This window comes from Urocitellus parryii, chromosome 5 (assembly GCF_045843805.1).
Source record: "Urocitellus parryii isolate mUroPar1 chromosome 5, mUroPar1.hap1, whole genome shotgun sequence".
Taxonomy (NCBI): Eukaryota; Metazoa; Chordata; class Mammalia; order Rodentia; family Sciuridae; genus Urocitellus; species Urocitellus parryii.
In genome coordinates this window covers 186,015,473-186,039,890 of record NC_135535.1, presented here as the reverse complement: position 1 = coordinate 186,039,890, position 24,418 = coordinate 186,015,473, and the positions used below count along the sequence as shown (strand labels likewise).

The 24,418-nt window shown below is 38.1% G+C and overlaps 1 protein-coding gene across 5 annotated transcripts in view; it reads right to left on the bottom strand.

Annotated features, from left to right (window-relative positions):
* Positions 1-24,141, bottom strand: part of Gbf1 (golgi brefeldin A resistant guanine nucleotide exchange factor 1) — a 124,541-nt gene extending 100,400 nt beyond the window's left edge. For all 5 annotated transcript variants that reach the window (XM_077798960.1, XM_077798961.1, XM_077798962.1 and 2 more), the window contains exons 1-3: positions 23,895-24,141; positions 12,501-12,606; positions 11,750-11,816 (exon numbers count right to left, since the gene is read on the bottom strand). In XM_077798960.1, the coding sequence (XP_077655086.1) occupies positions 11,750-11,816; positions 12,501-12,596 (163 nt within the window). In that variant the 5' untranslated portion in view covers positions 12,597-12,606; positions 23,895-24,141. The remainder of the gene's footprint in view (positions 1-11,749; positions 11,817-12,500; positions 12,607-23,894) is intronic.
* Positions 24,142-24,418: the final 277 nt, after the last annotated feature.

Genomic DNA, 24,418 nt, shown 5'->3' with positions numbered 1-24,418 from the left:
CATACATATATATATATATATATATATATATATATATATATATATATGGTAGATGGACACAATACCATTATTTTATTTATTTTTATTTGGTGCTGAGGATTGAACCTAGCGTTTCACCCATGCTTGGCAAGGACTCTACCACTGAGCTATAATCTCTACCCCACTAATATTATTAACATCAAATTCCTACTCTGAAAATTTATAATTAAAGGGAAATAAACATTTACCCCACCTTTTTTAGGAGAAAATGGTTTATCTTCCAACTGAAGAGAGAAAGCAGTTCCTTAGCAAGAATTTCAGCTAGTAAATATAGAATGAATAACAGAAAATCATCATTCTGAGTCACCCAGTAAAATAAATAATTCAAGCAAAGACTTTTCAATGGGTGACTATTAGGATATTCATATTATTATTTCATGGGTTACTTGCTAATTACAAAGAAAAAAATTAGTATATTTTATAATGAGTAGATATAGTGGCACCACCAGAAACAAGTAAGGCAACTTAAAATCACTAATAACAGAACAACCTGGTAAAATGTGCCTCTTGTAGTGATATAAAATTATGTACACAGCTGGGCTTGGTGGTACACACCTATAGTCTCAGCTTCTCAGGAGACTGAGAAAGGAGGATTGCTTGAGCCCATGAGTTCAAGACCAGCCTGGGCAACATAGTGAGATCCCCATCTCAAAAAACAAACACAGCTGGCCATGGTGACACACACACTTGTAATCCCAGTAACTTGGGAGGCTGAGGCCCTAAACAACTTACTGTCTCAAAAAAAAAAAAAAAAGTCTGAAGATGTAGCTCACTGGCAAAATGTCCCAGGGTTTAATCCCCAGTACAAAAACAACAATGTATGAAACACACAGTATTACCTATGAAGTATCTATAAAGAATACTTGCCCGTAATGTTTAACCTGTATCTATTTTAGCTTCTTATTCTAGTATATAGGAAATATATGGGATAGAGGAACAAGTTAAATGATACCACAATGACACAAAATAAACCCAGAATGTACAAATTTCTCAAGGTTAATGGCCTGGTTGCTTCAAAAAGTTAATGCCAAGAGTTAAAAAAGGATGAGGAAAGTTGTGATGAAATTTTAAAAGTGTAAAGAGTCATAACTATCTGATGCAATGAGAATTTTGCTTGGGTTTTGGTTTATAAAACCAAACATAGCTACAAAAGACAAATGGGAAATTTTTATTTTTATTTTATATGGACTGGATATTAGTAATATTGGCAGGCTGCTATTAAGTTTCTTTGATTTATTAATGGTACTAGGACTATGTAGGAGAATCCATTTAGGTAGAATGAATGCTAAATATTTAGGAGTCAAATGTTAATATGTCTGCCACTTATTTCCAAACGACTCATGAAAAAATAATACACACCTACATGGATAAAGCAAACATGGCTACTTGTTAATAACTGGACTCTAATAGTCAGGTGCATAGGCATGTGCCTATAATTCCAGTTACTTGGGAGGTTGAGGCAGGAAGACTGCAAGTCTGTGGCCAGGGTGAGCAACTCAGCAAGACCCTATCTCAAAATAACAATATCAACAACAATAACAATAATAGGAGAAGAAAGATTGGTAGAGTAGAGCAAGAGTGTTGGGAAAGGGAAAGTAAAGGGTAATGAGATTGAGCAAATTATGTCTGTATATAAATAAGTATGATATAATGAATCTATTATGTATAATTAAATGCACCAATAAAAAAATCTCCTAAGTTTTATTTTTTTTAATTTTTAAAAATATTTTTAGTTGTATATGGACACAATGTCCTTATTTTATTTTTATGTGGTGATGAGGATCAAACCCAGTGCCTCAACACATGCTAGGCAAGCACTCTACTGAGTTATACACCAAGCCCCCTAAGTTTTATTTTTATTTTCTGCCAGTTACTTACTTTACTTATAAACAAAAAATAACCAGTGAAAAAATTCCCATCAGTTTCAGAGAAATCTCATTTGTTTCTACTTTTAGAGGACTTTCCCAGTCCAGGACCCATCCCAGATAACACTGGAGGCCTTGTGATCTTTTTCCTCCCCAATTAACTATGCCTAGTCTCCAGTTTTCAAGTTGATTTCCAGGACACCTGGAAGCAAGCTGCATGGCAAACTACAGAAAATTCTTGCTCCCCCACTACATCTGGCTCTGCCTTTCCACCAAATCAAATGCCAATTTATTGCCCTCTGATGTGCAGACTATCAGGCCACTTCCTGAATGCCTCCACTTCACACTGGGCCAGAAACTCAAGGCAATAATATGAGTTTCACAAACTGGAAAGTAATTGCTCAATAAGCGTGGAACAAGGAAAAGTCAGTTGTAATCTGTGCACATGTGGCAGCCCTTCATAACTCGACCTACAGTGGTAACAGAAGGCTGGTGTTACAGAAAAGACATTCAGTGAGAAGCCAGCCAACAGGCAACCAGGAGTGCTTGTCCATCTAAGTCCTGCTGGGTCTACAAAAAACAAAGGAAAGGAACAAAGTCCCTAAAAATACGAAGAGCATTCTGAAGCAAAACACAGTAAAAGGCAAAACACGAAGAGCATTCTGAAGCAAAACACAGTAAAATTCCCTGCATTTATCACTCTTTCTTTTTCTACAAATTTTGGGGGAGGATACCAAGGATTGAACTCAGGGGCACTTAACCACTGAGCCACATCACCAGCCCTATTTTGTATTTTATTTAGAGCCTCATTTGCTTAGCACATTGATTTTGCTGAGGCTAGCTTTGAACTTGTGATCCTCCTGCCACGGCCTCCTGAGCGGCTGGGATTTTTTATTTATTGATTGATTGATTTTTGGTACTGGGGATTGAACCCAGGGACACTTAACCACTGAGCCACATCCCAGCCCTTTTTATTTTTTATTTTGAGACAGGGTCTCACTAAGTTGCTTAGGGCCTTTGATCAGTTGCTGAGGCTGGCTTTGAACTTGAGATCCTCCTACCTCAGCCTCTGAGGAAGCTGAGATTACAGGCATGTGCCACCACTCCTAGGTATTTACCACTCTTTTTAAATAACATTATCAGTGCTGAAATAATCTAATCTACATTGTGTTCTATACCTGACTTTATCTCCCAATGAATGCCAGGAGAGGAAAAAAACATATCCAATACCACTTCAAAAAATAAGATTGGTGGGGGAGGCGCCTGGGGTTGTGGCTCAGCGGTGGAGTGCTCACCTAGTGTCATGCAAGGCGCTGGGTTCAATCCTCAGCACCACATAAAAATAAATAAATAAAGGTATTATGTCCAACTACAACTAAAATAATTTCAAAAAATGAGGTGATCAATTAAGTATCTATGAGCATAGAAAGATGGCTAGAGGCAGGGCAAGACTGAGACAAACTGTTCACTATCTCTTCTAATCAAAACAACACATTGGCCAGGCATGATGGTACATGCCTGTGATCCCAGCTACTGGGGAAGCTAAGGCAGGAGGATGGCAAGTTCAAGGATGACCTGAGAAATTTAACAAGAGCCTATCGCAAAGATAAAAAAAAAAAAAAAAAAAAAATTTAAAAGGGTCAGGATGTAGCTTAGTGGTAGAACACTTGCTTAGGATGCATGAGGCCCTGGATTCAATACTCCATTTACACCACCACCATCATCACACACACACACACACACACACACACGACTGACTGCACATTGAATTTCAAACATTTGGCTTCTGAAACCCTTTTGGCATTTACTCTGAATTTGAGTGGGCGGAAAAGAAAGGGACTCTGCCTGGCTCCTTGTTAAAAACAAAACAGCAGCTGGCTTTCCCTCTTTTTTCCTTAACTGACTGCTGTCATGGCTAGTTGGGCATATACCCAGAGAAGTTTCAGGGCTCAGCCAAAAGACAAAGGCAATGAGAACAACACCAACAACTCTTGACACCCACCACAGGTCACACTGTTATACTACTCACTAACCTCTGCTAAAAAGAAATTAGGTTCCTTTGCCTGTTTTTGAGAGCTAACCTGTTTTTTGGGTTTTTTTTGGTTTTTTTTTTTTTTTTAGAGAGAGGGAGAGAGAATTTTAATATTTATTTTTTAGTATTTGGCAGACACAACATCTTTGTCTGTATGTGGTGCTGAGGATCGAACCCGGGCCGCACGCATGCCAGGCAAGCACACTACCGCTTGAGCCACATCCCCAGCCCCAAGAGAGCTAACCTGTTAAGAATGTCCTTTCCTCTTTTTTCCACAACTCCATTTCTGACAGATGTAGTATAAAATATGCCCTCCTACTAACTAGCAGACTAGTTCTGATGGCTAAGTGTGTCTGGTTATTAGGGAGAGAAAAAAGAAGCTGGATCCATGAGAAGCCAGACTAGGTACCATTATTTCTAATCTTGAGTACAAGATAAATGTTTGGAAAATTTCTTGGTTTATAGTATCAAATGAAAAGGAAGGTTTAGAGGTCATTTGGGGAAGGCCCCAGCAAAAAGAAATGACAAAGTATTGGGGCTGGGGATGTGGCTCAAGCAGTAGCGCGCTCGCCTCGCATGCGTGCGGCCCGGGTTCGATCCTCAGCACCACATACCAACAAAGATGTTGTGTCCGCCGAGAACTAAAAAATAAATAAAATTCTCTCTCTCTCTCTCTCTCTCTCTCTCTTCTCTCTCACTCTCTCTTAAAAAAAAAAAAAAAAGAAAAAAAAAAAAAAAGAAATGACAAAGTAAAATGATCAAAATACTGGCCTCTTAGAACCACCTTATCGATATGAGTATTCACTAAGAAGAAAAAGAATTATCAAAGCCAGGCACCATGACACATGCCTGTAATCCCAGTGACTTACGAGGCTAAAACAGGAGGATTGCAAGTTTGAGAACAACTCAGCAACTTAATGAAGCCCTAAGTAATTTGTCAAAAACCCATCTCAAAATAAAAAATAAAAATAAAATCATACCTTTATTTTCTCTAACTCTGCTGAAATGTCCAAAAGTTTGGACATTAAGAGTCTAAGGTTGGGCTGGGGATGTGGCTCAAGCGGTAGCTCGCTCTCCTGGCATGCATGCGGCCCGGGTTCGATCCTCAGCACCACATACAAACAAAGATGTTGTGTCCGCCAAAAACTAAATAATAAATATTAAAAATTCTCATTCTCTCTCTCTCTCTCTCTTTAAAAAAAAAAAAAAAAAGAGTCTAAGGTATCAGTGTTAGTCTGACTCAGATTCAAGTCACTTTTTTTTAGGGAGGACAATAAGGGGGGCATGGTCTTGCTATGTTGCTCAAACTATCCGTGATTGATCTTCCTGCCTCAGCCTCCTAAATAGCTGGGACTACAGTGCATGCTACCATGCCCAGTTGTCAAATCATACTCTAACATGACAACAGTCTCCAAACAAATAAAATCTTCTATTATTATAAACCAAAAGAGTTAAAAATAGCATAGGAAACAGATATTTTGCCCAACCTTACCTCTCCCAACATTCAGCCCTTTATGAGAATTTGTCTACCAAATTTTATCATACTTGGTGGTTCTTTCAGTCTTAGGACTTGAACAATTCATAGGTTCAATTTTAAATGGGACAAGGCCATTCAACTTTTTAAGCACGATGATTAATGATGATACATATACATATATATATAAGTGAAACTATGCATTCAATCAATATAGAAGATGATGACAGTAACAAACTTTTTTATATATATAACGTATTATTATTTTTTTTTGGTGGTGGTACTGGGAACTGAACCCAGGGCCTTATGCATATGAGGCAAGCACTGTACCAACTCAGCTACATCCCTAGCCCATATAATGTATTCTTAATCTTTTTCCTGAAGATGACTCTAAAGATCTTTTCTCCCTACACTTTCCCATCTTCCCAATGAAACCTGAGGTCTGAGGCATTCTTAAACAGTTTCATTTCTGCTTAAGCCAGACAGGTGTTAAGTTATAGTTCATCCCAGGTTGGCTTCCAGACTCTGTTTAAATGTTCTCTGAAAACCTCTGGAGGTTTGATGGACTCAAACCTCATAGCTAAGATTCTGAACTCACAAAGCTTGAGACACACTGTACCCTTACAGGTGTGTTTATCCAGGAAAAAACTATATTTAAATAAATTCCTAACACATTCACTTTCTCCTAGCACCTGGTCCTCTCAAACTCAAGTACATCGTTTCTTGCTGTCCCAATAAGCACAATAAAGAAATATGCTGTCCCTCAGGATTATTAACCTTAGGGTTATCTAAATTCTGGCCATAAAAGTTTTATGTAAGAAAGCCAAATTAAAAAAAAAAAACATTTAAATTATCATCATAAGCCATTTCCTCAATTTGTTATGCAGGAATAAAAAAAGATGACAGTAGATTGCTCTGACCCCTATCATTCATTCCATACCTGATAGGGATCATCGAGTATACAGAATAGTCCATAAAGGTTAGATTTGGAATGGTGAGAGAGTCAATAGTCTTGTAAAATCTGAGGCTAGGAAATTTGACTGTTGTTTTCTTTTCTTTTGACCATTACAGACTCAATGCCTAAATATCTAAAGAAAATGCTTAGGGCACTTAGTAAATATTCAATAAGTATTGGTAAGAAGCAACTCAATAACCTAGGCCCAGAAGAAATCCACATCTTGGGGAATCCCAGACAAGATTTCAAAAAGTTAGAAGATAAAATGAGTGCTTATAATAGGACTATAGTGCTTATAATAGGACTAAATACCCCCAATCTTGACAAATGACACTTTGCATTCATTAAGTTCTCAGAGCTAAAAAGGCAAACTCCTCCAAAGGCAAACTTCTCTACTTCTCCCTGGCCCTGCCACACACATACACATAGACACACATACACACACACATGCCACTAAAAAGTTTTCCTTAAGCCTGGCCCTGAAGGCTTTAATATCAGTAAGAGGTAATCCCATAAGAGAAAATTTTGGTTCTGATACTTTTAGACTGTTCTCTTCCTGTTGTAAACCAAAGTTTCCAGAAAAGAATCTCTTTGTAGAGATCTAAATTCAAAGACCAAGGACAAAGGCAGTCTAAATCTGGAAATAAATGACCACAGACTACACCACAAATCACACCACGAACACTGGATAAATTACACTAAGGCTTGCAAGGACTTATCTAGCCTGGGAACAAATTGACCAAAGACCACAGTCTGTGTCAGTCAGAATCATTCTTCTAAAATGTCTGCTCTTCTCAGACCTAAAACCAAGAAGAGTATCAAATATGCAGATATTTTACTTTACTTTCCATGTCCCTAATCCATGCCACACATCTGACCACATGGTCTACTGTATTACTTACCATAACTCAAATATGCAAGAGTTCTACAACATTGCTAGAAGACTGAAATTAAATGTGTCTTTGGAATCTAAACCCACAATAGGTCTTGGGCAGACATAAGGAAGAAGCAGTGGCCCTTCCGCCCCTAAGCTCAGGTCACCCCAGCCCTACAGGCAGCACAGAGTTAACTACCCACCCGCTCTGAGAAGCACAAAGGTACATCACTGCAACATGCCTAACATTTACATTGCCTCTCTCTGCTCATTAAACAGGTTTTGGTTAAATAATGAACAAACTGTATTACAGACTCCGATGAGAATTCCAAAATTATAAATCAACTGGGAAAGCCCAAAGGGGCAGACAGACAGGGAGGGGGGAGAAGGATAATATTGACTAATATAAAGGGCGCAGCTTGACAGTGGATATTCCTGCCACACCTGATCAAACACACTCCGTGGGGGGAGGGGAAAGAGAGCAAGAGAGGGGAGATGGGACAAGACAGCCTGAAATTTGCATCCGGAAAAGATTAAAACGGATTCTTTGGGGATAGAGAAAATACATAATATATATTACTATAAATGCAAAACTGTACTAAAAGCTAACTCAAATGTCAAAGATTACAGCTTGAATAAATTTAAATATAAAAGCCATGTGCTTCCTTGAGTTAATGAGAGAGACATAAAAGGACAAACTGGGCCCGGAGGCTGAACAGAGCCTTATGCTGCCTTTGCTGGGCAATGGGTTCAAAGCACAGCAGCACATACACTCGAAGCCTTCCCACCGGAGTTCAGACACATGAGAAAGAACTGCAAATCCGTTAATTTTGCAGCCTACCTTTCTGTTTTAAAAACTGAACTATAAAGCTGGGTGTGGTAATGCATGCTTGTAATCCCAGCTACTCATGAGGCTGAGAAAGGAGGATCAAAGAAGCCCAAAAATTCGAGGTCAGCCTGGACAATATAGTGAAAGACCCTGACTCTTTAAAAAATAAAATAAACTGGGCCTGGGGTTTTAACTCAGTGGTAAAGCACTCCCCTAGAATGTGTGAGTCACTGGGTTCAATCCTTAGTACCACATTAAAAAAAAAAAAAAAAAAAAAAGAAAGAAAGAATAAGTAAAATCATAAAAAAATTTAAAAATAAACTATATACTATAAAATTTACCCTTATAAATTATACAACTCTATGGCTTTTTGTATATTTACAAAGTTGTACAACTATTACTACTATCTAACTCTAGAATACCAGATTCTCATTCTAATTCTAGTTACTCCAAAAGAATTCTATACCCCTCATAGCACAGACAACCACACATTTGCTTTAACTCTTTCAAAATAACCTCTTAAAAGGATTCATAAGAGAGCTTAAAGACCAAACAAAGGAGAGCAATCCAGTCTTTCTTACCGGTGGTAAGTTACAGTCTTATCCAAAATAATACATACAAACTACTCTTTGACAGCTATTTTCTTCAACTGCAACCTTCTTTTCAGATTTAGTATTAGAATATTCTATTACTCTAAATGGTACAAAACATGAGTTCATCATGCAGTTTGGGCAAATACTGACTGCAAGTATGGTCCATATCTGTGAGAATAATTGATAGGGATTTACCAACCTTACTGGAGACAATGAACTTATTTCCTTCACAATCATCAAATAACATACCTGAAAGAGTAGGAAGTACCTAGGTACTTAAAGATCCTCTGACAATGGGGTTAGGGGTGTAACCAGTTGTTAGAGTACTTGCCCAGCATGCAAAAGGCCCTGAGTTAGATCCCCGCACACAGAAGAAAAAAAAAAATTCTCTGATGATTCCAAGTAAAGGAAAACGAATCTGATTAACATCCAATGATAGAGTGCTTGTCTTGCAAGCCCAAGGCCCTGGGTTCAATCCCCAGCACCACAAAAAAAAAAAAAAAAATCCAATGAACCACCTATTTCCAACAATATTTTCACCAATTGAGCCAGCAGATGACCTAGAAAAATGTGAACAGAAAGGTTTTGCAAAAAAAGGACCAAATCCTCTGAGCTTGGTGGTACACATCTGCAACTCAGGAGGCTGACAGGAGAATCTCAAGTTCAAAGCCAACCTCAGTAATGGCGAGGCGCTAAGCAACTCAGTGAGACCCTGTCTCTAAATAAAATATAAAATAGGGCTGGGATGTGGCTCAGTGGTTGATTGCCCCCCAAATTCAATCTCCCCCCAAAAATTAACGAAGTCCAAGTCAGTTTCATGAGTTAAACGAGATAGAAGTCCTAGAATTCCTGCCCTCCCTCCTCCAATCTAAGTGGTACACCATAACCAGTCACATAAGACAGACACAATCCCTTCAGTTTATCTCTCCAAGTTCAAAATCATTTCCCAGCGTTCTACCATTAACAAGCTTCCAGGAAAGCTATCCTCCTGACACTGCCAATCAAAAAAATCTGTTTGTTTTTGTAAAAGAAACAAAAAATTGGTCATGGACTGTGGACCACAGGGGCAGCTGACCCATGAACCTGCTCCTGGGAGCCAACACAGTGTGGGGGGTCAGACCCAATCTGAAAACCATGAAATGTTCTATTCGGGGTCTACTCTGTCATTTTCTCAAGCAGGTAATGATGCTAAAACCCGGGAACTAGGGGACAAGGTTGGCAGGCACCATCTCAATATCAATCACAGCTGTTGGCCTTGGAAAACCCTATCATCTTCCTTCTCACACCAGGGGAAAGCTTAGAAACACCCAGTTATGCTCCTAGTACCACTGACAGAACTGGCTCATCAACACATTCTGGTTCACTAGTTCCAAGCAGCAGATAATCTGACAGGATTTCTAATCCAAGAACATAAGAAAATTAGGCAGCAGACTCAACTATAATAGCTTTTAAATAGTGTAGAGACCATGAGCCTTGGATTGCATCACTCACCACAAGTATGTCACTTATAATAGCAAACTTTTACTATGTATAAGATATTTATCAAGTGATTCCAATTATATTAAATTGTTTTAACCCCCCTAATAGCTATTGGAAAGATAGCACTCTTAATTCTAACTCACCAAAAAAGATTATAAGTCCCCACTCATTATATTTTTTTCTAATTGGGATGTTTACATTTTATCTGTAAGATAATTTTAAAAAGTGTGCAAGTTGAATTTTTTAAATAGTCAAGTCACTTACAATACAGGTCCTAAAATAAGAACAAGGACCAAGTATTCCCAGTAGCAGCATCAACCCTGATAACTAGCTAATAATCACTTTTTCTATAGTTAGTCCTTTTTTTTTTTTTTGGTGATGCTAGGGATTGAACCCAGGGCCTTGTGAATGCTAGGCAGGCACTCTACCAAGGAGCTATACCCCCAGCATCTGTATTTAGTCCTTTTTGACTAACCTTTCCAAAGCTTTTTCTTTCCTTCCTTTTTTTGGGGGGAGGGTAGGGGAGTACCAGGGGTTGAACTCAGGAGCACTCAACACTGAAACCACTGAGCCTCAGCTCTTTTTTATATTTTAGACACAGGGTTTCACTGAGTTGCTTAGCACTTCATTGTTGCTAAAGCTGGCTCCCAAAGCTTTTTCAAGCTTTCAGTGAAATTTGTCCTGTATAGAAAACATTTAGGGAAACCATAGATAACTTCAGACCATGTTCAAGAAAGTAAAAGAAATTTTTCTCCAGATCTTCTCCCATGTTTTTTATGAAAGGAGGAAAAATTTTGTTTATTGTTTGTTTAATTTGTAGAAGCCTAAACACCATTCAGTTACAAGTCTGAGATATGTCAGTAGATAACAGCATTCCAAGGTTACAATGCAAGAGCCCTACATTCAACACCTACTACCATGAAAAATGCATAAGTATTTAGATTTTCCACTTCCTCCCAGATACAAACACAAACACTATAAGGCATTTCATGTACACATTTTCCTCTAATTATAGATAAAGAAAACAATGCAGAACAGGGGAAAGAACACTAAGCCAGGTGTCAAGAGGCTTGAATTCTAGTTTAACTCCACTCCTAAGGATTAAATAAATTACTTTAAACCTCTCTGGGCTTCACTTTCTTTTATAAAAAGGGGATATCTGCCATGCCTCCCTCATAGATTTGTGTAAAAGTTCAATAAGAGTAATAAATGGGAAAGTGAATTTGAAAATACTAAACATGTGAATACTACATAATAACATAAAAGTTATTATAATTAGGAAAATAGGAAGAAAACAAAAGGGCAAAAAATTGGGGGAACATAGGAAGACTGAAAGATCCTGAAGGATGAAAGCAATGCAATAAACCAGGGATTGGCAATTGCATCCAAGGGCCAAATCTGACTTGCAAATTTTTTTCTTTTTAAAGAAAAGATATTTCACTCATTCATCTAGGTATTACTATGGCTGCTTTTGAGGTACAAAGACAGGTTGAATAGATGCACAGTTGCATACGACCCACAAAGCCTAAAATATTTACCAAATGATCATTTATAAAACAAGTTTTATCTATCCCAGTATAAGTAATCTTATGTAGGTGTTGAGACCTACCTGTTATATTGTTTAAAACCTCCTTTAGATGACTGAAACTATGCAGCAGAGGATCCCGTTCTTCATCCTATAGAATAAGAAAAAAAAAGAAAAAAAAATCATCATTGAGCCAAAGGAAGAAAAATAAAATAAAGGATAAATCAAGGGCTCTTTCTCTGAATCTAACCAAAAAAATCCAGTAAGTTTTCTTTTTGGAGGAAAAGAAACTTAACCATGGTTCATATTTTCCTATTCCTTAATCTCTTACAGTGAGAAAACTCAATATGTATTTAGGGGATCATGCTTACGCCAGATAGTTTGGAACATTACTAATCTAACTGGCAAAATATAGCCTGCTCTTACTTGGACATCTGCTAAATCCCCTGTAAGGAGTATCATCACCAAGTCATACTCTATGTATCAATAAGTAAACTAATTTGTATGAATAAGATATCTAATTATAACCCTTGAGAATTAGATTAGGAATCTTTCTAACATTTTTAGACATACTAAAGCAGTCCCAAGTACCAGCTTAAGTCGTTTATAAAAATAACTTGAAGAATGGTGTTTACTGTAGAGTCCAACAGAAAAAAGAGAATCCATAAATTTGATGCTGGTTGGAATAAAACAGAGATATCCTTAAAATCAAGAATGACTCTGAATTCCTATTACTTTCACTATGACTAGGGACTTAATTACTTTTTTTTTAACTAAGGGCCAGATTCCCCAGCACAAATCAGTAACCAGACTCTGTTGCCCATTCCCCACTTACCAGTGGTGTATGAGTGCTCCATCGGGCGTTTCGTTTGATGGCCCCAACCACAATGTTAATTTCCCCTTGAATGATATAAATATTCTTATCCACCATCCTGGCAAACCTACCAAGATAGTTAAGAGAAATGTCTGGTTAATATTTGGTTAACCAGGGCTGGGGATGTGGCTCAAGCAGTAGCGCGCTCGCCTGGCATGCGTGCGGCCCGGGTTCGATCCTCCAGCACCACATACAAACAAAGATGTTGTGTCCGCCAATAACTAATAAATAAATAAATATTAAAAAAAAAAAAATTTGGTTAACCAGCCAGGCATGGTGGTGTGCAGTTACTTTGGAGGCAGAGCAAAGATGTTCAAAAGTCTAAGACCAGCCTGAGCAACTTAACCAAATCCTGTCTCAAATAAAATAGAAAGAGCTGGGGATGCAGCTCAGTGGTAAAGCATTTGCCCAGCATGGGTGAGGCCCTGGGTTCAAATCCCAGTTATACAAAAAAAAAAAATTAGGGATACGGTTGTGACTTAGAGGTAGAGCGCTCACCTACCACATGTGAAGCACTGGGTTAGATCCTCACTACCACATAAAAATAAAATAAAGATATTGTGACCACCTATAACTAAAAAATAAAGATTTTAAAAAATTATTTTGGTTACCCAGAGCATATCCACATATAAATCAGTAACCTTATCAGATTATTAGAAATGTGATTTAACTTTTCAGTACCAAGATTTTCTACCTGTAATACTAAGATAATGAAGTCCATCTTATGGTTTGAATTCAACTACCTGGCTCTCCTAGAGGTCTCTGTAGGTTCAGATATGTTTAAGATAAAACCCAAAAGTTTATCAACCTAGAAAATTTCTCAAAGACACCTTAATACTCTCTAGCAAGCATGTCAGATTTTTCAAAGTCAATTGTTCCCAAAGTTCTATGATGCCTTTAAAGTATGCAGTTGCTAACTTGCTAAAAATAATATTTCAAATATTTTTGGGGGGAAGAGTAACCAAGGACTGAACTCAGGAGTGCTCAACCACTGAGCCACATTCCCAGCCCTATTTTGTATCAGTGAGAAAGGGTCTTACTGAGTTGCTTAGTGCCTCACTGTTGCTGAGGTTGGACAATCAATCCTCCTACCTCAGGCTCCTGAGTTGCTGGGATTATAAGCATATGCTACCATGCCTGGCTTATTTTGTTGTCTTTTAAAAATGTACTCAATAAAGTAACACTGAAGGTTCAGGCTATTAGAATGAAAGTTATTAAGAAGGGTAAATTTGGTTTGGAATTGCTGTTTGTTGTTGTTGTTGTTGTTTTTGTTTGTTTGTTTGTTTTTGTGGTTCTGGGGATCAAATCCAGGACCCCATAAATGCTAGGCAAGCACTCTACCACTGAGAAACACTGCCAGTCCTGGAACCATGAGTACAATGTCAACTTAAAGACTGCATCCATTCTAATAAGTAAGCTCCAGAAAACTGGACAGTGATAGTGACACGACCTTTAAAAAGTTCTAAGAACTCGGGTTCAGATACTTAAACAGCAGAAAAGACTGAAAGTAAATGCTTTTAAAAACTGCTTTATATCAATCTCTGGAATGAAGTTGAAATACTATTTCCAAGTACTTCCAACTGAAATACTAAGAATTTTCTTTGCTGCCTAGAACAATCCTTAGAAAAGATATTTGTTTTCCCATATAAAAATATTAAAAAACAGAATTTCTTCTTAGCATAGAGAAAATTCTAGTAGTTTTTAACACCCAACTTACCACTTTTCATTATTTAGAAACCCTTCTCAGAAAGACAAAACTTAGAAAAACACAAAGAAGGGGAAAAGATACAGTTAGACAAACAAGCTCAAGGAAGGTAAAAACAATAAGGCTACTGAGATATGGAAAAAAGAAATTCTACCTACTATGCATAAGGCAACTTTCAGAGTGTAAAGGTACAAAAAAAAAAAAAGCGGGGCATGTTGGTGAACACCTGTAATCCCGGCAATTTGGGAGGCTGAGATAGGAGGATCAAACACAAGGTGCTAAGCAACTCAGTGAGCCCTTTCTCTAAATAAAATCCAAATAGGGTTGAGGATGTGGCTCAGTGGTCGAGTGTCCCTGAGTTCAATCCCCGATACCCCCCTTCCAAAAAAAAAAAAAAAGAGTGTAAAGATATAAAGCAAAAAAGATGTGAAGAGTTCAGACATACTGCAAAATGGAAAAAAAATTATATGACTGCATGTTGCTATATATGTAAAAACCAACCAACCTACCATACATAAAATATATTTTTATTTTTAACAATATGTAATACTTAATTTACAGTAAGATAAAAGTAATATAGCTGAGTGTGGTGGCACTAGCTAGTAATCCCAGTGGCTCAGGAGGCTGAGGCAGAGGATAGAGAGTTCAGAGCCAGCCTCAGAAACTTAGCAAGGCCCTAAGTAACTCAGTGAGACCATGTCTCTAAATAAAATACAAAAAAAGTTTGGGGATATGGGCTCAGAGGTTAAGTGTCCCTGGGTTCAATCTCCGGTACCAAGAAAAAAAAAAAATTTAACAAATATAACAGCCAGAACCCAGGGTTAACTGTACAACTAAAGCTTGTTATCCTTCCTAAACATAGCCTCCTTGCTTTTGCCGTAAATCTAATGGTTATTAAATCCTTACAATGCTTTATACTTTTACTTTAGAGATGCATGTCTTTAAACAATATTCTGGATGATTTTATTTATTTTTATTTTTTATTTCTGGTACTGGGGATTGAACCCATGGACAGTTTACCATTGAGTTATATACCAATCCCATTTTACTTTTTTATTGAGACAAGATCTTGCTAAGTTCTTTAGGTCCTTGCTAAATTGTTGAGGCTGGCCTCAAACTGGTGATCCTCAGCCTCAAACTCTCCAGGTGCTGGAATTATAGTGAGCCACTATGCCCAGCTCTGTATGCTTTTATACTCAACTGATATTGTATATATTATTTTACAAACCCTTTTCCCTTAAAACATTATGTTTCTGTGTCATCCATGTCGATAAGTACAGTTAATATATTTCATACAGGTACATACATAGATATATAAATATGGGTTAAAGATTCTGGGCAGATATACCCAAACTCATAAATCACAGTTATCTCTAGAGAAGGTGCTGTGAAATAAGGGTATACCCAAAGAATATTTTAGTCTTATCGGTAATGTTCTAATTTTACAAGGAAAATACTGTATTATCTATGTAACTAAACATTAATAGTGATAAAAGAGAAAAAGATTTATTTCTATCCCTAAGGCATTTATAAGTTTAGTGGGGTCTGAAAGAAAACTGAGGCATAGCCAAAGAGATAGAGAAAAAAATGCACCCGAAAAGCAGCTAAATTTGTATATTTTGTATAAGATGGAGCCTCTAGAAAGTAAAAAGTATGAAAACCACCATATAAAAGAAAAAAAATTGTGTCCAGGCCTACTACATCTTCCCAAATCCAGAAGGGAATCCAACACAGACAACATTTATATTAATGACAATTTTAAGAAAGGACTAGGTAAGACCCTAAAGACTATTTGCTTTCTAAACATTCTAGGAACTCAACAATGTTCTCTTCCAAGAATGGTCCATGAGGAGATGGAATGTACAATAATGTTTTCTTCTAAGGAGCAGAAGAACCAAGAAATAAAAGATAAACAAATTTAAAGGATCTTGGGCTGGGGATGTGGCTCAAGTGGTAGCGTGCTGGCCTGGAATGCGTGCGGCCCGGGTTCGATCCTCAGCACCACATACAAACAAAGATGTTGTGTCTGCCGAAAACTGAAATAAATAAATAAATTAAAAAAAAAATTTTAAAGGATCAGAAGAGAAAAGAAGTCTTTCATAGTATTTCTCCTTCCTTAAATTATGTAGGCAAGATGAATAAGGAAGAGATCTCGGGCACGATTTATAAGAATCTGCTAACACAGGATTGTCTCCAGGGAAAGAAATTCAGTGACTGGAAATTGGTTAACTGAAGACAGGAGTGAGAGGAAGACTGACTTCTCTCTGTATATTCTTTTTGTACCTTTTAAATTAATTAAAATTTAAAAATAGGTAACATGTTTGTGATAAAAAGTTACCTATTTTTAAATTTTAATTAACTAATTTTTAAAATAAGCTAATAAGTAGATGTATTATCCCTTAAGCCAAAGATTAAAAGCAGTAATCAAAGCTAAGTGATATTTACTTCAGTCAATCAGATAATACTTAGTATATGTTAAGCAAACAAGGCAGAGTCATATAGAATTGTCCCTACTCACCCACTAGATATTCCAAAGGGAATTTATAATCTAACTAGCTTTAGGTAATTTAAAAAAACAGACCTATGCATAGTGGCTCACAAACACATATATCTCCAACAAGAGTGGTATACAGTATTATAGCAATGAAATCAAGAAAATAATTCTGGTGGAATATCACAGAAAGGAAACTAAAAGACAGGATTCAAACAGTCAAAATTATAAGGAAGGAGCCAGGCACAAAGGTGCACGCCTGTAATCCCAGTGGCTTGGGAGGCTGAGGCAGGAGAATCGAGAGTTCAAAGCTAGCCTCAGTAAAAGTGAGGCACTAAGCAACCCAGTGAGACCCAGTCTCTAAATATAAAATAGGACTGGGGATATGGCTCAGTGGTCGAGTGCCCAGAGTTCAATCCCTAGTACCACAAAATGTATGTGTATATATACACACACATATATGTATACACATATACACACATACACATACACACACACACACATATACATGCACACGCGCACGTGCACACACACATATAGCAGGAATGGTAAAAGTGAAGGCTGATAGTAAGAAAATTCAATATGTATTTAGGAGATCATGCTTATTCCAGATAGTTTGGAACATTACTCCTAGGGGAATAATGGAAGGTAAAGCTAAAAAAGTAAGGGGCATATCATGAAGTACCTTGAATGTATAGTTATTATTCAGTCTATGTTCAAAATATAGACTGAGCAGCCATCACTGTTAAAAAAACATTTGAAGGGCCTAGGAGAGACATCATTAAGAACCTAAATAAGAAAACATAATTTTTCTTTCAAAGAACTAAGAAAAGAGAAAACATTCCCAGCTGAAAGCAACAAAATAACACCACATGGGCTGGGGTTGTGGCTCAGTGGTACAGTGTTTGTCCAGCATGCATGAAGCACTGAGTTCAACCCTCAGCACCACATAAAAATAAAACAAAGATATTATTATCCACCCAAAACTAAAAAATAAATATAAAAAAATAACACCACACTACAAATTTTAACAAAAGTGCTAATGGGTCTAGTTGAGATCTATGTGCTACTTGGAAGGTTTCCTGGAGGAATAAATTTTGAACTGGAAACCCACCTGAAGGTAATCAACCCAACATGTGATCAAAATTCATTAGGTACCAAAGGCTATCAACATCCTAAGATAGCAAAAAACTAAGCCTAAAAAGCACTGTATAAAGCTGCTTTTCTTAGTAAAAAAGGAATATCTAGGGAATGAAGAATTATTTTCAAGGACTATGAAGATTTGCCTAATATCTCCTCACCCAGGGAAACTCCTAATGGAAGCCTCCTTCAGGCTTCAAATGGGAAGCTCTGGCTTGTTGCCTAGCAGCCAATGGCTGAGAATCCCTCATTACAAAGACACAAAGGCCTGCAGAGATCTCATATCAGTATGGTAGAATTTAAAGTTTACATCATGTCAAAAATAACATGAGAAGGAATAACCAAATAGAAGCCAATTAATATCCCTAGGCCACTGTCCCATATACTCTGAGCAAAATATGTCCTCTGAAAGCAATGTCTGCTTAAAGCTTGGTCTAAATATTCCCCTAGTGTTTTGAGGTATCCCAGTTACTCCAGTGGGATTCAAAGAGAAAGAGTCAACATATCAACTGGAAACTCTTCTCTAAGCAAAAGCAATAGAAACAAAACAATAAATTGGATCCTCACTTTAGGAAATACTAATTTTTTTCTTCAAATTAATAAGATTTAATCGTGAAAAGCAAAATTTGAAAACACTTGGAATATATAATATTTTTATAAACCCAGCTCAGGGGAGAAGTACCTAGATAGGAAACAAAAAAGTACAACCCTTAAGAAAATTATGAATTCAAACATGTTAAAATAAGGACATTTATTTCAAAAGATACCAGAGAAAAGAGGAAAATGAGCTGGGCACAATGGTACATGTCTATAATCCAGTGACTTGGGAGGCTGAGGCAGGAGAATCCCAAGTTCAAAGCCAGCCTAAAGAACTTGGTAAGGCCCTAAACAACTTAGTAACACCCTGTCTCAAAATAAAAAATAAAATGGGCTGAAAATGTGGCTCAGTGATTAACAACCCTGGGTTCAATCCACAGTATCAAAAAAAAAAGTGGGGGGGGGGGCTAGGGATGTGGCTCAGTGGTTAAGCACCTCTGGGTTCAATCCCTGGTTTTAAAAAAAAAAAAAAAAATTTTTTTCACTCAATCCCTTGCATGGTCCAGAGAAGCACTTAAGTATACAAAACTTATAACATTTCTTAAGTTGACCAAAAAATTCAATAGTTTTGTGCATTACTGAGAGTTTCCAAGAATTACTAACTAGTAAACAATTTACTGGGCTCAGGAAATTTACTTGAATGGTGGAGATAAGAGAAAGTCAAACCAGGAAAAAATCTGGTGCCATGACAAGGCACAACTGGAAAATCCTCCCAAACCTGTTAATCAGGTCAACAGTGTACCTCAGCTCTGCCATGGGTGTGTGTGTGTGTGTGTGTGTGTGTGTGTGTGTGTGTGTCTTCTCTCTTCCCCCTCCCTCCCTCCCTCCCTCTCTCCTCTCTCTCTCTCTCTCTCTCTCTCTCTCTGAGACTATCTCCAGAACTCACTCTCTATCTCAGAACTATATACAATGTTAGCTGCTAGGTCAAAAATTGTCCGTTTTACCAACTTTGACATGAAAAATGAAACACAGATTCTCACTCATCTTTTAACCACTCAAGGGAGACAGGTGGTAGAGAAGGACAAAGAATAAAAGTTATTTGCTATGATTATACATAAAGAACTGCAGTGATTTAAGTCTTATAAAGCCTGTCCATCTTCTCTATCATAGGTCATCATCCAGCGGCCACTGCGTAGAATCCAGAAAACAAACATTTTGTTTACACTGGGGAAGGTTTTTAAAATTTGTAACTAGTTGCTAACAATTAGAAAACACAATAATCTGGATTCCCAGCTTCCTCTGAAAAATAGGAAGATTGGTCATACTGCTCACATTCTCAAACAGTGACAACATGCTGAATAAATAGCAGCTGCCTCCTTTAAATAACAGCATGAGTTTTCCAGTATACCAAAGTCTTCATTACATCCTAACACATTCCCACCTAACTAACTTAGGTTATTTTTTTTTAATATTTAGTTTTCAGTTTTAGGTGGACACAATATCTCCATTTTATCTTTATGTGGCGTTGAGGATCAAACCCAGTGCCCCGCGCATGACAGGCGAGTGCGCTACCACTTGAGCCACATCCCCAGCCCCCTTAGGTTATTCATATCACCTGTTTATATGATTTGTCATCATACTATCATAACTACTTATACCATTAGTTATTATGATCACTTCCAATACTCTTGGGAAAAAAATCATCACTTCCATGATTACTTCCACTACCACTCCAAAGTAACATATTATTATATTCCATTTAATTAAGCAAGTGCAGTTTACTATACTGAAATATAGAAAAAGAGGAACAGGGGCTGGGGTTATGGCTCAGCAGTAGAGCACTTGCATAGTGTGTGTGAGGCACTGGGTTCTTTCCCCAGCACCACAAAAAATTAAATAAACAAAGATATGTCCATCTATAATAAAAATATTTTATAATATTTTTTAGTTGTCAATGGACCTTATTTATTTTTTTAAATATCTTTATTTTGGTTTTATGTGGTGCTGAGAATCGAACCCAGTACCTCACACATGCTAGGCGAGTGTGCTACCACTTGAGCCACATCCCCAGCTCCTAAAAATATTTTTTTTAATTTTAATATTTATTTTTTAGTTATCGGCGGACACAACATCTTTTGTTTGTATGTGGTGCTGAGGATCAAACCCAGTGCCCCGCGCATGACAGGCGAGTGCGCTACCACTTGAGCCACATCCCCAACCCCCTAAAAATATTTTTTAAAAAAAGAAAAAGAGGAACAATATAAAATTAAATATAAAAAAGATAAAAGAGGAATAATAAAAGCAGCCTATCATATTTATATAGCTCTTCCAGCTGAAGGTAAATGAATCTCTTCTTTCAACTCAACCCCTCCAGGACCCCAACAACAGAATCAATCTAAGCAGTCACACTGAACCACAGGGATAGAAAATGATCAATCACTTAGAAGTGGGTAGCATGATCTGTCCAATGATCACCCTGTGTCTCCTCAAAAGAAGGAGTTGTGTCTTCTTCCTCACAAGCTGCCCATAGTAGCCAGTCTAAGTACTCTATTAGTGAGGTTATTATTTAGAAGTGTCTGTCATCTGACTTCTGGAACACAGGAAAGTGATATAATAGTGGAACTCTTGACAACTACAAGCAAAAACTAGGATTGATGCCCAGTTATTGATGTGTCTACAACCTGAGTTCCTACAGTGCCAATTGTCAAGACTGTAGTATATTGTCCAGTTATAGCCACCATTAAAAAGAAACTAAAGTGGGCTGGGGTTGTAGCACAGTGATAAAGAACTTGCCTAGCTCATGTGAGGCACTGGGTTTGATTCTCAGCACCACATAAACATAAATAAAATAAAGCTATTGTGTCCACCTACAACTAAAAATCTTAAAAAGGAAAAAAGAAACTCAAGGGATGGATGCAGTTGTAGCTCAGTGGTAGAGTGCTTGCCTAGCATGTGTGAGCCACTGGGTTTGATCCTCAGCCCACAACATAAACAAAATAAAGGTATAAAAGAAAAAAAGAAATTAAAGGCTTGCTTAGGAAGTGTAAGCCTGGGTTCAATCCCCAGTACTGCACCAAAAAAGAAAAAGAAGCCCAAATACAAGTGTTGAATAAAAGGTAAATTTTTTCATTCATGGATGGGTAGAAATAATTTCTACCTAGAAAAGTATTCAATCAGGGCTGGGGTTGTGGCTCAGTAGTAGAGCACTTGCCTAGCATGTGAGAGGCATCAGGTTCAATTCTCTGTGCCACATACAAAAAAAAAAAAAAAAAGTCCATCAACAACTAATAAAAAAATATTTTTTTAAAGTATTCAATCTAGAAAATCACTTTTTTCTTCTTCAGTGATGGGAACTAAACTTGAAACCCTGTACAGACTGGACGGATGGATGTTCTACCACTGAGATACACCGTAGTCCTGAAAATGACTTTTTAAATAAACCAAAAGAAAACCTTTGGTGTCTCTAGAGTTATTAGATTGATCACACTACCCAGAGACCAGATTGCCTATTATGCAAAATATATAACTCAGTAGGGCCCAGGTGAGCAAAGCAGACTCATCAAATTTAGGCACTTCCTGGGCTGACTATGTCATTTTCATGTGCCACTTTTGACTACTTTTTTGGAAATTCTACAACTTTGATCAGCAAGCTAAAATATAAATAGTTCTTTATACCATTTCCATCCCACTTATTTTCAAATCAATAAATGTAAACTATAAATGCTATTCCTTCTTCTCCCAACACACACACACCTACACACACACACACACACACACACACACACACACACACACTCTTCAGGAGGACAAAGGAAATTAAGTAGGAGAAATTAAGTTCAATTACTTTATCATCCTAGACAATTTCCTTCCCTTCCTCCTTGTTACTACCTCACCATGCAAAAGTGCAATGTTCCTGACTGCCAGAGACAGCACTAGACCACAAAGCCTGATCACAACCTGATTAGTTTGATGCCTTTAATCAAACTAATCACAGGTACAGATAATAATTGAGTGCCCACTACCTGATGAAAGGCATTAGGCTGATCCTGAAGTGCTGCACATATATGCTTCTACTTTTAAGAAGTGTATAAACTGAGCATCCCAAAACAGATCTTTCCATTTATATCTTTCAGAGGACCTAAAGGACTGCCTTATATACCTGATAGAAAGGCATATAAACTTCTATGTTATGCATTACGAAATACTATCTACACTATTCCTCATTATAAAGTATTCTTTACCTTTGGTGGACTTTTACAACATAGCAGTTTATCAAAAGTTATCCCTGGGGGCTGGGGTTGTGGCTCTGTGGTAGAGTGCTTCCCTAGAATGTGTGAGGCACTGGGTTCAATCCTCAGCACCACATAAAAATAAATAAAAAATAAAATGCAGGTATTGTGTCCATCCACAACTAAAAAAAAAAGTCATCGCTGTGCCATAAACTACACTCTTTGGGGTTATGCCCCATCTTTCACTGCTGTCCTGACTCTACCGAAGAGCCAAACATTTCTCATGACTTTTTATCCACTAAAATAAGCCAACAGTACCAAATTTTACCAGTATTCAAATTTCTCTCTGCTCTCGGTTAAATTTAATCATTTTCTTCTGATTAAATCTTATCTCCTGTAGGCCAAATGAAGAGAAGACCTGGGGACCCAAAACATACACCAGAAGAGAATACCTATAAAAGATTGTATAAAGGAAGAATCAGGCCCAGAAGTCCAGTGTTTATATACAGACTCAGAGTGGCGACTGAGCTGCCCTACAGGAGATACAGCCCAGTTTCCCAGGCTGCTTGCCTCAACTCTTCTGACTACCTGAGTCTAGCTAGGTCGCACTGGTTCATCATTCAGGATAAATGAAGAAATTCAGCTGCACTGATGAAGTAGTCACATATAAGTTGAAACTCTGGGGGCTGGGGTTGTGTGTGGCTCAGTGGTAGAGTGCTTGCCTAGCGTGCACGAGGCGCTGGGTTTGATCCTCAGCACCAAATAAATGTAAAATAAAGATATTGTGTCCACCTAAAACTAAGAAATAAATATTAAAAAAAAAGAAGTTGAAACTCTGCAAAATCTGGAGAGGCTCTCATATCCAAGTTCTGAAAACTCAACCCTTAAATGTATAAACAATGCTCTTTAGCTTTTACTTTCAGCTTCTGAGGAATGGACTCTTTAGGATGCAGAAGCTCTGGAAAAGAAAAGCTGACGGCTACATTAGGCCTGGGAAAACAAGAAGAACTGAAGGACCCAGAAAGATCACAATTCAGAACTGAAATCGCCCCTCCTGCAGCAGTGCCTGACCTTTGCCCCCTGCAAAACTCCCAATTCCCTCCCACAACAATCCCTCCCTCGTTTAATTCCTGCGCCCAGAGTCCTTAACCCATCCCGGCTCATCCAATTTAAGGACTTTTCCCCCTTATTCCCTATCGCGATGTCAGGGCGGCCTTCACAACGCTGGAGCTCTAAAAAGAGACTTTGCTGACCTGTCAGCAGATCCAAAATGGCGGGGCCTAGTCCCAGGACCGGCAGCCGCTGCTCATGTCCAACCTGGTCCCGGGAGGCGTCGCTCCCAGAGGCTGTCCCCACTCGGTGGAGGGTGGTAGAAGGGAAGGAGCCTGTTTTCTGAAAGTTAAGGCTAAAGTCAAGGTGGGACCGCTCACTTGACCGGAATAAGTCGGCCGGGACGGGCGGAGGAGCCGGCTACCTTCCCTGTCAGCTCACTGACGTGGTAACTAGCCTCAGTCTAGCCCGCTGCCTGGTAACTGCGCGAGCCCTGCCGTTTGCAGCCAATCATAGTCTGGCACAGTGAGAAGTGGCGTTCCCGCTATCCAATCGAAGAAAAGAAACTAGCTGCAGGAGGCGGGTAGTGCCTAAAGCGGCGAGATTATAAGGAAAAGAAAAGGGTAGGTAGGAGACAACCAACGGATACGAAGATACTCTGAGTGACAATTATGAAAGCCAATAAAAATAGGGAATTTCTCTGGGCGGTTGGAGAGGTGGAGTTAGG